This window comes from Pogonomyrmex barbatus, unplaced genomic scaffold, assembly GCF_055798465.1.
Source record: "Pogonomyrmex barbatus isolate J1 unplaced genomic scaffold, ASM5579846v1 scaffold7, whole genome shotgun sequence".
Classification (NCBI taxonomy): domain Eukaryota; kingdom Metazoa; phylum Arthropoda; class Insecta; order Hymenoptera; family Formicidae; genus Pogonomyrmex; species Pogonomyrmex barbatus.
This window is the reverse complement of record NW_028297171.1, coordinates 9,989,316-10,002,397: the sequence shown is the minus strand read 5'-3', so window position 1 is coordinate 10,002,397 and position 13,082 is coordinate 9,989,316. Positions and strand designations below refer to the sequence as shown.

The 13,082-nt window shown below is 32.1% G+C and overlaps 2 protein-coding genes across 7 annotated transcripts; one reads left to right on the top strand and one right to left on the bottom strand.

Moving 5' to 3' along the window:
- Positions 1-246: 246 nt before the first annotated feature.
- On the bottom strand, positions 247-8,943 carry Hip14 (palmitoyltransferase Hip14). 6 transcript variants are annotated; one of them, XM_089083016.1, is made up of 10 exons: positions 8,802-8,943; positions 6,843-6,981; positions 6,484-6,683; positions 6,143-6,361; positions 5,779-6,058; positions 5,440-5,640; positions 4,818-4,979; positions 4,589-4,745; positions 4,107-4,351; positions 247-3,847 (listed from the first exon to the last, which is right to left on the bottom strand). In XM_089083016.1, the coding sequence occupies exons 2-10, from the start codon at positions 6,978-6,980 to the stop codon at positions 3,611-3,613; spliced, it is 1,839 nt and encodes a 612-aa protein (XP_088939142.1). In that variant the 5' UTR covers position 6,981; positions 8,802-8,943; the 3' UTR covers positions 247-3,610. The 6 variants fall into 6 exon arrangements, with proteins under 6 accessions (XP_088939142.1, XP_088939141.1, XP_088939144.1 ...); XM_089083015.1 differs by having other exon boundaries at positions 5,779-6,073; positions 6,152-6,361; XM_089083018.1 differs by having other exon boundaries at positions 6,152-6,361.
- Positions 8,944-9,190: 247 nt separating this feature from the next.
- On the top strand, positions 9,191-13,057 carry LOC105432713 (ribosome biogenesis protein WDR12 homolog). The gene is made up of 10 exons (XM_011647643.3): positions 9,191-9,328; positions 9,757-10,031; positions 10,129-10,214; positions 10,449-10,659; positions 10,763-10,903; positions 11,091-11,266; positions 11,450-11,517; positions 11,718-11,964; positions 12,173-12,305; positions 12,403-13,057. Exons 2-10 carry the CDS (start codon positions 9,913-9,915, stop codon positions 12,539-12,541), a joined length of 1,320 nt encoding a protein of 439 aa, XP_011645945.2. The 5' UTR covers positions 9,191-9,328; positions 9,757-9,912; the 3' UTR covers positions 12,542-13,057.
- Positions 13,058-13,082: the final 25 nt, after the last annotated feature.

The following is a 13,082-nucleotide window of genomic DNA, read 5'->3' as shown; positions in this document are numbered from 1 at the left end:
TATATCGTAATAAAACACTGCGAGGGAAATAAAAGAGAAAATGTATAGAAGCATATCAATGATGATTTATGATCTTGCTTTTTAGAACAAACGCGACACATATACACACACATACACGCGCGTTGTTTTTTTTTTTTTTCGAGTAAAATAAATACTAGACATATTAGACTTTTATTTATATCGAATAAAGCTGGAAGTAGAACAGGATGATTATCATTTAGAAAGATAGTAAATGATGCATTATCATCATGTATACATTATGTTATAATTCATCAAAAATTTAACAGCAATTCGAACATTCAATGTATGCACGTGTATTACACATGTTTTTTTTTTTTTTCCGTATTACTTCACAAATCACAGTAACGGTAAAGGTGTCGCATTGTGAATTATAATTTTATATCTGTAAATTGATGTTTTTTTTTTCTTTTTTGTAAGATATTATATTTTTCCTAGAATCTTAAAATTATCTTTACGGAGCTTAAGAAAATGTAGCGATGTAAGAAACGTGCGTGTGTGTTAATAACATTCATTGTATGTATATATGACATTACCTATACATATATTTTTCGGCTGTAAAAACATGTCATTATTATATTATATTATTTCGCTTGCTTAACGTATTGATACTCATGATTTGTGAGAAGGGAAATCGGTATAATTTACATGAAAATTTGGACATTGCGCCGAATCATCTTGTTTCATTTATAACGCAAATGAACACGTTATGCGTTCGTTAATCTCACTATTTCACTATCCTCTTCGAATTCAACGAAATTATATCGATTTCGATCCCGATCTGTAAATATTAAATAGTACATGAGAGGAAATCAAAATTAATATAGCTTACTTCGACGCTTAGATCTTCCGAATCGGAAGAGTAATCACAACGCAATAGTTAACAAAATATGTCATTGCTAACATTCGCTACTAATCTCAGTTGGACTAGATTGAGAAGTAAAAATAATTGATGTGAAATTGATCGAATCAAGCCGCGAATCTGACGCAAAATAATCCTCCCGACAAACGTAACTATCCGACAAATGATATTATAGTACAATCAGTTTTATCTTCTATATATATATCTATGTATATTGCTATATTTATATATTTTTATAATACACGTATTTTTCACTAATAACATTGACATGGAGTACTCGTTTTGCAATAATTGTGTAATTGCTATGCCAAGTGTATCCATATTAAAACTATTTGTATGTTTCTCAACCTTTTGTACACGAATATTTTTTGTCGTTCTGTACAAGAAATCGGGCGTGAAAATTTATGTAACTAATACAACCAGTAAATCGAACCTAAATTTAAATGTATATTAATGATCTCGAAGACATATTCGCTTAAAAGATAGAAATCCTTACATTAGATTCAATCAATACTAAAATAACATAATTTGTACTTACAAATAAGTATAAAGTACAAATACTTATTTATAGATGCGTCAAATAAAATGCATAATATGTAAATCAGTCATCGAATTGATTACAATTAAAAGGAACAAAAATTTCGTCGATACAATTAGATAGTTTGAACGCACCATGTGCGACATTTCATTTAGCACATTCTTGAATGCACGTTCAGAATAATTTTGATCTGATTAACATATACATTTTTATCTATATTAACTATAAATCAAAGCTGTACTCTGCAAATATTCAATCTTTGATCAATTCGTTTTGATACACACTTGAAAGTCATTATACGGAAATTATTTTCCTCTCAAAAAATAACTTTCGGCTTACTCTGTATCAGTCAAAATATAAAATATTTTTATAAACTTAGAAAAATGTATTTTACGTTGCAGTGTACAATTTTAATTTCGATGAATGCATCTAAAAATAATATCTTCTAATATATTTCTTCGTCAATGAACTTATTCAAAATCGAAAAATTTCATAAGATATTCTATAAATTGACATCTTCTACATCCTCGTTATAAAACGCTATCGTTAATCGGAATGTACAAGAAATAATTTTCATTTTTTTCTGCAATAATTTGTACATATAATTTGGAAGTTATCAGTTTGGAGTTAAATGTTAAATTACAATTCAAAATACAAACAGAGCGTTCCCTGTGTTGTATTTAGAATTGAATTAAATAATTTCTTTGTTGCGTAACAATACTTTAAACTTACACTTTGCTTAACATATAAAAAGCGATTTTGTGACCTAAACGTTTTGACAAGATATGCTTGATATAAATATGCTATAGTTCTTAAATAATATTATGAATAATTTGTAATATTAATTTGTAATCGCAAGTATCGCATTATTATTATTATTATTATTATTATAAATATTACATTTTAGTAGCAACAGTAACCAATATGAATAGTAGTTGATCTCAACAGAAGTTTATGATGTCGAGTACACATAAATGCATTTCAAGAAGCATAACATGGCACTTAAGTCAGGTAAAATCTCTTACAGATACGAACAATATAGACTAAAACAGTATAAATAGCTGTTATGCAGTTTGCTTATTTTTGGCTATAATTTTACTGCACAGCATTTGATTTTCTTACGCGTTCCTAATTTGCACGATTTATACACATTTATATAGCAATGTCATATAGGCCCCACATCTTTGTTATTTATTTCGCTTTTGCATCTTTTAAATTTTGTATTATTCACAAGTTTAGTTAATCTTTGTATGCGAAGGAATTTTGGTATTATTTTATATTTTTATGCATATTGATTTATTTTTTTTTAATTACGAATTCAAGGATAAACGCATAGACATTCCTTGAATGCTTATATCAAAGAGAAATATATAGACTTTCAATTATTCTCTCGATTAAAATAACAGCAATCGTAGTTATCTTGTAGATTAAGTTATTTATTAGAGGTATCAGATTTATAAATTCATTCATTGTGAATAGTATGTACTTTCAAACTCTAAGTGCGTTTACTTCTTGAAGAGGCAAATATTTAATAAATTAATTATTACTCATGAATCATGATAATGAAATCAGATGTGGAATGTCGGTAAATATATGAACGCGATTTAAGATAAATGATTAATATTTACAATATATGTTTAATATAAAGAATAGTTATATTTTATAGTGGTAAAGAAACCTTAATATCAGAAATACCAAAAGGATGATCGATAATTGAAATAATCAAGGATATAATAATTCTCTCCAATTTCCATGTTAAAGATCCTTTAATTTTCAATTTCTTTACGTTTCTATTTTTCGCGATTCAAATAATAATAGAAACTTATTCTTCTTTCTTTATCGTTTTTTATGTTTGGGCAATAAAGATTTAATTGATGAAGTATTTGTGCATTTGTATTCTTTCATCGACAGCTTTAAGTAGAGTAAAGTAGAGATGGGATATGCATACTCGCAATATAACAATCTTTTACGTACAAGTCGAAAGATTGTTATTCAGCGAACGACGTATAGTAGAGCTATTTAGAAAGTATGAACTATATCGCATCATCGTGTATGCATAATTACTGCCGTACTGGAAAATCACTTACATGTTCGTGGCAACTCTTTGGTAGCCCAAGAAATACGCGTCAGGCATAAGTGATATGATGTATGTAAGTGTGTACAATTAGCTTCTCATGGCTGCTTACCGAATTCTAAACATATTGAAAATTATCTTTCTGTGCGAGCAAAGGTAACTTCTCGATACTTTGCTTGAGATCAAAACTATGCAACCAGTCCGAGCTAGGTTTCGCCTTCACCCCGCAAAAGCTAAAGTTACAGAAATCAGCGGCATTCTGCAGAGCACCGCGATGGAACGGGTTCCCCTGCTTGAAATGTTTGTAACGACCAGCATTCATACGTTCGTTCGTTGTCATCCCCAAGACCATAATCTGCAAAAAATATTATTGTATTATACATATATTCACGACAAAATAATATTCAAATTCAAATTTTCTCATTCTCGTGATAATTCATTATATATATATAATGAATATTGTAATTTTATTACATATACTGTTACACACACACACACACACACACACACACACACACAGAGAGAGAGAGAGAGAGAGAGAGAGAGAGAGAGAGAGAGAGAGAGAGAGAGAGAGAGAGAGAGAAAGAGTGTGTAGTAAAATTACAATATCATACCTGGTAGCATTGGCATGCCAACAGAGTGCCGACCCAGAAAGAATGAAGGGACGTATTGGCTGCTACCCACATCACCCAAGCGTCGCAGGTAGCTGCGGCTACCAGATAATTGTCTGCGCTATGACCATTTGTTAAATTTGACCAACATTCAAATTGCCAATATTGTACACTGGCGGATAAAATAACAATGCACAGGCCTAACAAAGAAGCCAAGAATCCAAGAAAATACTTGTGATTATGTGCACCTGAAAATTGTAAGAAGTAGTAATAATCACTACTTAACATATTGATTTGTTATGATTTGTTAATTTTAACAAGAGAGAAAAGAGTAATGAAAAGAATAAATTGAAAGCAGAAATATAAAGAAACAATCCATTATTAAAATCTAATTAAACAAATATGGTAAACTAATTATCAATTAACGTAAAAGGAGAGATATTGTTATTAAGTATAAATAAGAATATTCACATCTCTCTATTTACCAATGCAATTATTAACCCATGGACAATGATGATCGAATCGTGCTACACAACGGTCACATGTAGAACAATGTTTAGATCTCATAGGTCTTCTGACTAAACAACTACTGCAAAACCATTGTGGCTCGAAACCACCTGACTCAGCCAATTCGATTATCGTCTGCACATAAAAATAAACGTACATTCGTCGTTCATGTACATAAAATGGTTTAGCATATAAAAAGAATAATACATTTAATTTATCCTCATGAGTAGCTGTGATAATTCCGGGATCACCCCGCCAAGATTGTAGGAAACATATCCAAAGAGGAACAGATCCGCCAACTAACAACAGCCATAAATACCATGCTGCGTGAATACCTAGCCAAAATATCCATGTGACGTATATCCACATCTGAAAAGAGAAATAGAGTCAGGATTGCCAATTAAATATATAGATCGACATGTAACAACTATATTTTAGAAAGATGAATAATTTTGTTAACTTGTAAACAATTATATTTTCTTATATATTATCGTATTAAGATCTTATTCAAATATTTAAAATATGCATCATCATATGTGTAAAAATTTATAAAAATTGTAATTTCTCGATATTAATATTTTAAATATTAATTGTGTAAAAGTTATATGCAATGCAAAAATTAATAAAAATTATATTTGCATTGCATATTATTACTAATTTTATTTTATCTATACAGTTAATTCGACATTTATTTAGCACTGTGTTAACACTATCTTTTGAGCTTATCGTCTTATCGACGTTGTTGCTTATCACGTTTAACAGCTTATCAGAAACTAATCGTACATAAACGACCTCGGTTATCTAAAATACGTCTCGGGATTATACGCACCTTGGTTGCCAAATAAATCGACATTGGCAAAATGTGAAACAGCCGTTCGTCGAACACGAAATGGTTCATTACATATACTGTTACATAAAGGGTGATGAAGGCACCTAGTTTTAATAAATAATCCCATCCGCTCTGTAAAACCATACCGATCACATAAAATGCTATAAATGGTGTACTGACCATGCAGTACCAACGGATTCTCTGCAACAAGAATATATGAGTAGTAATACATATGGAGAAATTGAAAAATGATCCTGATTTCAAATTTATAATTTGATATAATCAAATTTGATTATATCAAATTCTCTTTAAGATGTGTATTCTGAATTTAGAAATTACCTTATCTCTACACCATGTTCTCGTACGACCTTGCTTTTCCTTAATCTCTTGACTGATTTTGTGTCCTAACCATGCTGCACCAATGTGAGGACCTAACAGCGTCATTGGCGTCTCATTTTGGAAATTGGGCAAGTCTAACGAGGCTCCATGCTGCACAAGAGTAGATATTGCTGTATTGTTTTTCGCTATAATAGCCCAATGTAGAGCCGTGTTACCGTGCAGATTATCGGTAAGTGAATGTGATGCTCCTAAAGTTAATAATAGTCGCGTTGGATCCAGACTGTAAAAGGAAAGACTTTAAAGTAACCAACATAACGTTATTCTATTGAAAAAAAGAATCGCTTATATAATAATAATTCGGTACCCTGTGTACCTATTAACTTTATAAGCGCTCCACATAAGAGGCGTCATGGCGCTTCTATCTGGCATATTTGGATTTACACCTTTCGCCACTAGATAAGCCACAATAGCCGTGTGGCCGAATTGCGCCGCCAAATGTATGCAAGAAAAACCTTCAGAATCCCTCAAAGTCGGATCAGCACCTGCTCTCATCAATATCACGACCGTAGAGAGATGGCCCTGTCTGGAAGCACAATTAAAGATTTAATTTTTCTTTAGGATCTTTCTTTTAAATCTTCGAAATTCGTAAAAACGGAGTTTATAAATCGGAGTCGATAAGCTAACGGTATCTGTTAAAATACTAACCTTGTAGCCCAATGCAAAGGTGTAGATGCCAATTCACCACCGATAGCATCAACTACGGCTCCTTTCGCAATGAGGTACTTTACAATATCTTTGCGATTGTTTATAGCAGCCCAATGTAATAGCGTCACAGTTTCTGAATCAGGCTGATTCACATCGGCGCCAGCTTCCACCAGTTGTGTCACTCGATCTAACGCTCCATACTACAAATACATCCCACTCAAATATTTTAAAATTATATTTTTAAAAACACGGAGTATACTCGTTAACTTATTGTTTTTGATACTTGTAACACATAGCCTCATCATTTTTTAAGACAGATTTTAAAACAAAAGTTTCTTTGATTTGAGTATTGAAATTACCTGCGTAGCTCTGACAATATCGAAAGAGCTGCAATCTTGAGTGGCAGGTCGTACTGGTTCCTGATGAAGGCTGCTGGGGTCATCGGGCTCACCATTGCCCTCGCCCTGGCAAGCAGTCTGCATTTGCAGCGCATACATGCTATAATCAACAAAAAACATAAGTCCAAGGATTTTATATTAGCACAGAAAATGTTGAATATGTAAAAGGAATATTAAGTTAAAAATAATGCATATCGCAGCTTCAAAGTAATTAATAATATTTCTATAAATAGTCATCGCTGGCATTAGTAAACTTTTCCTCATCTTAAAAAATGTTTCAATCTCCATTTTAAAAAAATTTCTGACTTGTGATCCAAATCACAGAAAGATATTTAATAAAAAAATTAATAAATTTTATTAGATCACTTTTCTTATAATATAGTCTAATTAATAATAAAAAATTTCTAATATGTCTTGTAATAAAAGTTACAATTATGATTAATATCAGATATTAATATGCAATTCCTGTTTTTCTATTTCAATATTTTTATTTATTTATCGAATGCTTTTCATCTTTAATAAAGATAGACTTGACATATTTTTCTATTTTTCACAAAAAAAATTACGAAATTAGCTATTAATCCTTTTTTTCTTTTATAACCGAACAAAAAATCAAAGATTCTGCCTGGATTTGACTATGTCGAATTAAAAGATATATAATATCCTTGACTCATAAATCCGATGCTTATTACGCCGTAACGCATAATGCGCTATTTTGTATTCCTGTCGTTGACAAATGTTGTATGTCACAGTGTATATAAATCGCGTTAAGTTACGCATGTTGTCAACGCATGATATAACAGATCATGCTTTTTCAGCTATATTACTATAATTAGTGAATATCCAATCATATGAGTAGGTTAATTAATTTAAATGTATTTAAAATATACAAACAAAATACATTTTACAACATATATTTTAAAAACTTATTTCTTCCAAAGAGAAAAAAAGAAAAAAGTAGAAAGAAGTGTACAAGTACCACTTCATTTAACATTATTAATTTAATTAAAAAAAAAAAAAAAAAAAAAACAATATAAAAGGGGAGAAAGAAAGCGAAAAAGAATCTGTGTGTGTGTGTGTGTGTGTGTGTGTGTGTGTGTGTGTGTGTGTGTGTGTGTGTGGTATGTGTGTGTGTCTACATATAATCACTTTGCTTAACCATTCAAATGCAAATCTCAGAATATATTTTTAAAGATTCTTAAAAATTAGCCAAAAGATTCTTTGCCTAAATGCCAAAGATTCTTTAAATGAAGATTAAAAAATCAAATTAAATTTGAAATATATTTTACATTCCAAAACTTTTCTGGATATAAATATATATCAAATATGAATATCAAAAGATTACATCAGCGCAATAAAATCTTTTTCATACTTGACCAATTTTTTTTCTCTCTAGATTTATTGGAGCGTAAATAAATTCCACATTATGATCTTATTTAATTTGATTGCCACTACATCTGTATCTAAGAATATAAGTGAGATGAAATATATCTCTATTCATTTACAATCGCATCATAAATTTCTCCCATTTCAGATTACAAATTAATTTAAATTGCACAAATACAAAGTACACAGGGATGTAATCCTCCTTCTGTTATTCCTCTTTCCTTTTCGAGCGATTCAGAGAAATCCAAGACGCACGGTATACCCACATCCCTCACCGCATAGAACGCGGTTCATCTTCGAAACTCGCCCTAGAGACACGTTCTTCCACCCCCAAAGAGGGATGAGAAAAGGGGGGAGAGGGGGGGAGGGAGAGAGAGAGAGAGAGAGAAAGGAAGAACGGAAATGGAGAAAACGAAAAGCACTCGTCGTGTACATACACACTCGCTGATCGATCTTCGGTCATCCGCGCATAAAAATAAATCGTTTTACATATACAATACGTACGTGCAGAGAGTGAGACAGCGTCCGGCTCACCTTGCTAACGGCGTTATACGCTGTTAATGCGTGATGCGCATAGTAGCGAACAACGACGACAACGACAACGACGACGATGACCACGGCGTGCTCGAGCGGCGGAGCCCCGGGGCGCGAGGTGGAGGGTTAGTTTTAAAGGACCAACGTATCGTGCCGCAGCAGGGAGAGGGACGCCGGCATATCACACGCGCGCGCGCGCGCGCACACACATGCACCCCGGGCGGCCGCCGAGCCGTCGGGGTTGACCTTTCGACGGTACGACACCCTCGCGACGCGCCTTCTCGACCGCGGAAGCCGCGACGCGCCCGTTATCCTACCCTTTCCCGTTGCAAGTACGAGCACCAAAACTACTTCCCGCTTCAGACCACCGCCGTGACCGCCCACTTCATCGTCACCGTGTTTGCACCGTGCTTTTTCACATTTACGCGACGATGAGTCGCGATATCGACCAAACGCGGCGACGCCGCTCGGTCGATAAACGTCGGCGGATAAAGTGAAGAATCGTGGTGGCATCTATCAGTGAACAGGTGTAATTTGCATAATGTATTTCGAATTAATTTTAAAAATTAAAAAAAGTTTTATTTCTTTTTCCATGTACCATGAATTTTAAAAATAATTTTGACAAAGAAAGAATGTTAAACATGGACATTTTACAATTTTATTGTGCACCGTTTAAACGTATAATATAAGAAATTTATTTGTTAATAAAATATTTATTTTCTAATTGTATTGTTTAAATTAAAATTAATTAATTAAATTTTAATTTAATTAATTAATTAATTAATTAAAAAATAAAAATTAAAATTAAAAAAATAAAAATAAAAATTAAAAAAATAAAAATAAAAATAAAAATTAAAAAATTAATTAATTAAAAATTAAGAAATATAACTACTCAAGTATAGGCCAATTAAAAATGCCTATTTTGTACCGACTTGTACATACTTACTTATTACAGGATTTCTAATGAGGTCTGTGATCAGTATACGTTTCCATTTCCATACGTTTCGTCACGCGGCTCCGTGACGCACGTGTTTAGCGGCGCGTTTCGTTTGAGGTTCGTGGTGAGGTTAAAAACCCGATACGGATAGTTAGAAAATTCAGCTGGACTGCAATGGAAGTTGAGTTCGTTAAGAAGAATCACTCTAAAATGAAATCGAAAGCTAGGATGCAGGCAAGCACCGAAAACGACGGACGAGATATAGAAATTCGTTTCATAACCAAAGACCCACGGTAAAAACTTCTCTACTTCATCCCCTCGTTGCAGTCATGCATTCGTTTACGAGATTTAATACGATATATCAATATATTTTGATTTGAATAATTCTAGATACGCAATAGCAGAGCTTCCCTTATCAGTCCACAATTCGATAGATGCCAATGAATTAAACACTCTGATAAATGGATTTTTGGCGGGTGAGAAACAATTTTCAATCTTAGGGAAATTACCACGTGTTGTATTGTTTCTTTTTCTATTTCTTTTTAGATGATTTTTGATCGTTAAATCTAACATGTTGCATTAAATATTTAGATATATACTGTGCTTTCTAATATATAAATTGCTTGTAGAATTATTTTTATATATAATTATCTAATTTGTAAAAAGGCTTTTTCATTACTTTGTTAGAAAATCAAATTGATTGTTCACAGAATCCAACCTTGTCCATCACCAAGTAGAGTTTGATTTCTTGGTTTGCTCACAGTTTCTGCGTACCTCTTTAATAGATCACATCACAGAAAAGGGAATTCCTTTTGAGAATCTAATAGATGTGGAATATATAGAGAAATATCCTTCACCAGAGCCTAAGGATTGTTTAATACACGATGATTGGGTATCAGCTATCGCCGTTCTTGAAAAATGGTTAGCTTCTAGTTATGAAAAGCGAAAAGACAGAAATCTCTAAATAGTCTCTAAGTCTTTAGTATAATTGAAATATTAATATCAAAAATTATTTTATTTATAGGATCTTAACTGGTTCTTATGACAATATGATACATATTTGGACGTTGCAAGGTGAGCATCTTTTGGATGTTCCTGGACATAGAGCTCCAGTCAAAGCAGTAGCCTGGATATATATTAATGTCCATAATGCTTCCTTCGCTAGGTAATCTGTTAGAAAATATATTTATAAATATCTATGAATTTCTTGTTATTAAATAATTAAATATTCATTCAAATCAACATGTTGAACATGTTCAAAACATTTTCAAAATATATAAATAAAACTTCAAATAGATTGCAGTGAATGATAAGTGATTAACAGTTTTACATTTACATATATTTACATACAGTGCATCAATGGATCAGATATGCATGATATGGAATTGGGATATGAAGAAGAATTCTGTGGAATGTATATATGTCTGCAAGGGACACAGAAGAAGCATTGAAGCACTCGGCATTAACTTCGAAAGAACATTAATAGCGACTGGCGGCTGGGATAATATGTTACATTTATGGTCACTATGTAAGAACGCCAGCATTTTTTATGATTTTGTAACATATTATTTTCTTGTATATTTTAAAAATATGATCTTGATATAAAGAAAGAGTAGAAATAAGAAAATATGGATATAGAAATAATTTGATAGAAAACATACGCGAACAGACACGAAATATTAGTAAGACAAATTATTTTTACTTTCTTAAGCTACACAAGACGATAACGAAGAATCTGCATCGAAAAAGGCAAAATTGGAACATGCGAATAGAACGAAGGTATGTAGATAAAAATAAATTAAAACATTTGTCTTAACATTTTGATGTGATGTATAGACATTCTGCATTATTGTTAAAGTCCTGTCTTGGACAAGGACTTTAATAATAATGCATTTTTGTAAACAAGTCAATTAATATTTGATAATTTAGAAAAGAGAATTCCTTGATTGACATTAGATCAATGCATTTATTTTATATAGACGCCAAAATGCACGATGAAGGGACACAAACAGGCAATCAGCGGAATTATATGGTCCGGCAGAATGGAGATTATCACAGGCTCGTGGGATCATACTATAAAAATTTGGGATACTGAATTGGGCGGCATTAAGCATGAAATCCATGGTGATAAATGCTTCTTCGACATCGATTATTCACCACACTCGCGCGCTGTGATAGCGGGATCGGCTGATCAACATGTGAGACTGTATGATCCGAGATCTACAGGTAATTAAAGTTTCTCTCGTCGATGTTTCTCTAATTTCTCAATCTAATAAAATCGAATCTAAGAATTTTATAAAAAAAATTTAATATTACATTTTAAATTATAAAAGTTTATTCTATTTCTGAACTTTTAAGTTTTTTAACTTTCAATTAATTTGACATTTGACGAAATATGAATTTTACAGCTATTACTCAAAATTATATATTTCAGAGGGTACAATTGCGAAAGCCAAATTCACTTCTCATACGCAGTGGGTAGCAGCTGTGCATTGGGCGCCTGAAGATGAACATCTTTTTGTTTCGGGAGCGTATGATAACACCGTTAAGCTTTGGGACACCAGAAGGTTGTGCTCATAGATTATATCATTGAAAAATTATTTTTAAAAAATTATGCTAAACAAAAATGAAAAGGATAAAATTAATTTTATTATATTTTTTCAGCCCTAAGGTACCGCTGTTTGATCTCTTGGGACATGAAGACAAGATCCTTGTCTGTGACTGGTCATATGATAAGCTGATATTGTCCGGCGGAGCGGACAACACATTAAGGATATTCAAATCCAAGCCTTTCGACAGTTAATTACAAATATACGGTGAGATAGAATTACTATAAAACATAGTGTATAATCGGCATTAAAAATGACGAAAACACTTGTTTCGTATCGCAAACTCATCTCATGTTAATAATTATTTTAATTATTAGAAAATTGATTATTATTATACAAATATCTAAAAATCACTTATGTAATTTTTTAACAGTCCCGATTAAAATTCTTTTTCTTTGTTAAATATGTGTGTATGTATGTCGCGATCTGTGTACACACACGTATGTATATACATATATATTTTTTTATACTGATTTTGTTAGAGAAATAAAACTGGTGTATAGTTATAAGTCCACTGAGAAAAATCAACTGTATATTCGATCATATTAATATTTATACGTGAAGAATAATAAAAAATCTGCAGATATGTAGAACAGATGAATCGTGTCCACATCATCTGATTGATGTGGACACGAGTCATCTGTTATAATAATAAAAAAAAAGACATAAGAATAGAAATTGTTCTAATAAATATATGTTTATGGAAAGTACATCTTTCGTTCCTGGATTAGCAGT

Coding starts and splice junctions, on each gene's coding strand:
- Hip14 (XM_089083012.1), bottom strand. CDS start 6,980: ATGTATGCGCTGCAAATGCAGACTGCTTGCCAGGGCGAGGGCAATGGT. Junction 6,684..6,842: donor ATATTGTCAGAGCTACGCAG/GTAATTTCAATA, acceptor ATGTATTTGTAG/TATGGAGCGTTAGATCGAGT. Junction 3,848..4,106: donor TGGCATGCCAATGCTACCAG/GTATGATATTGT, acceptor TATTTTTTGCAG/ATTATGGTCTTGGGGATGAC.
- LOC105432713 (XM_011647643.3), top strand. CDS start 9,913: ATGGAAGTTGAGTTCGTTAAGAAGAATCACTCTAAAATGAAATCGAAA. Junction 10,660..10,762: donor ATCGCCGTTCTTGAAAAATG/GTTAGCTTCTAG, acceptor TTTTATTTATAG/GATCTTAACTGGTTCTTATG. Junction 10,904..11,090: donor CATAATGCTTCCTTCGCTAG/GTAATCTGTTAG, acceptor ATTTACATACAG/TGCATCAATGGATCAGATAT.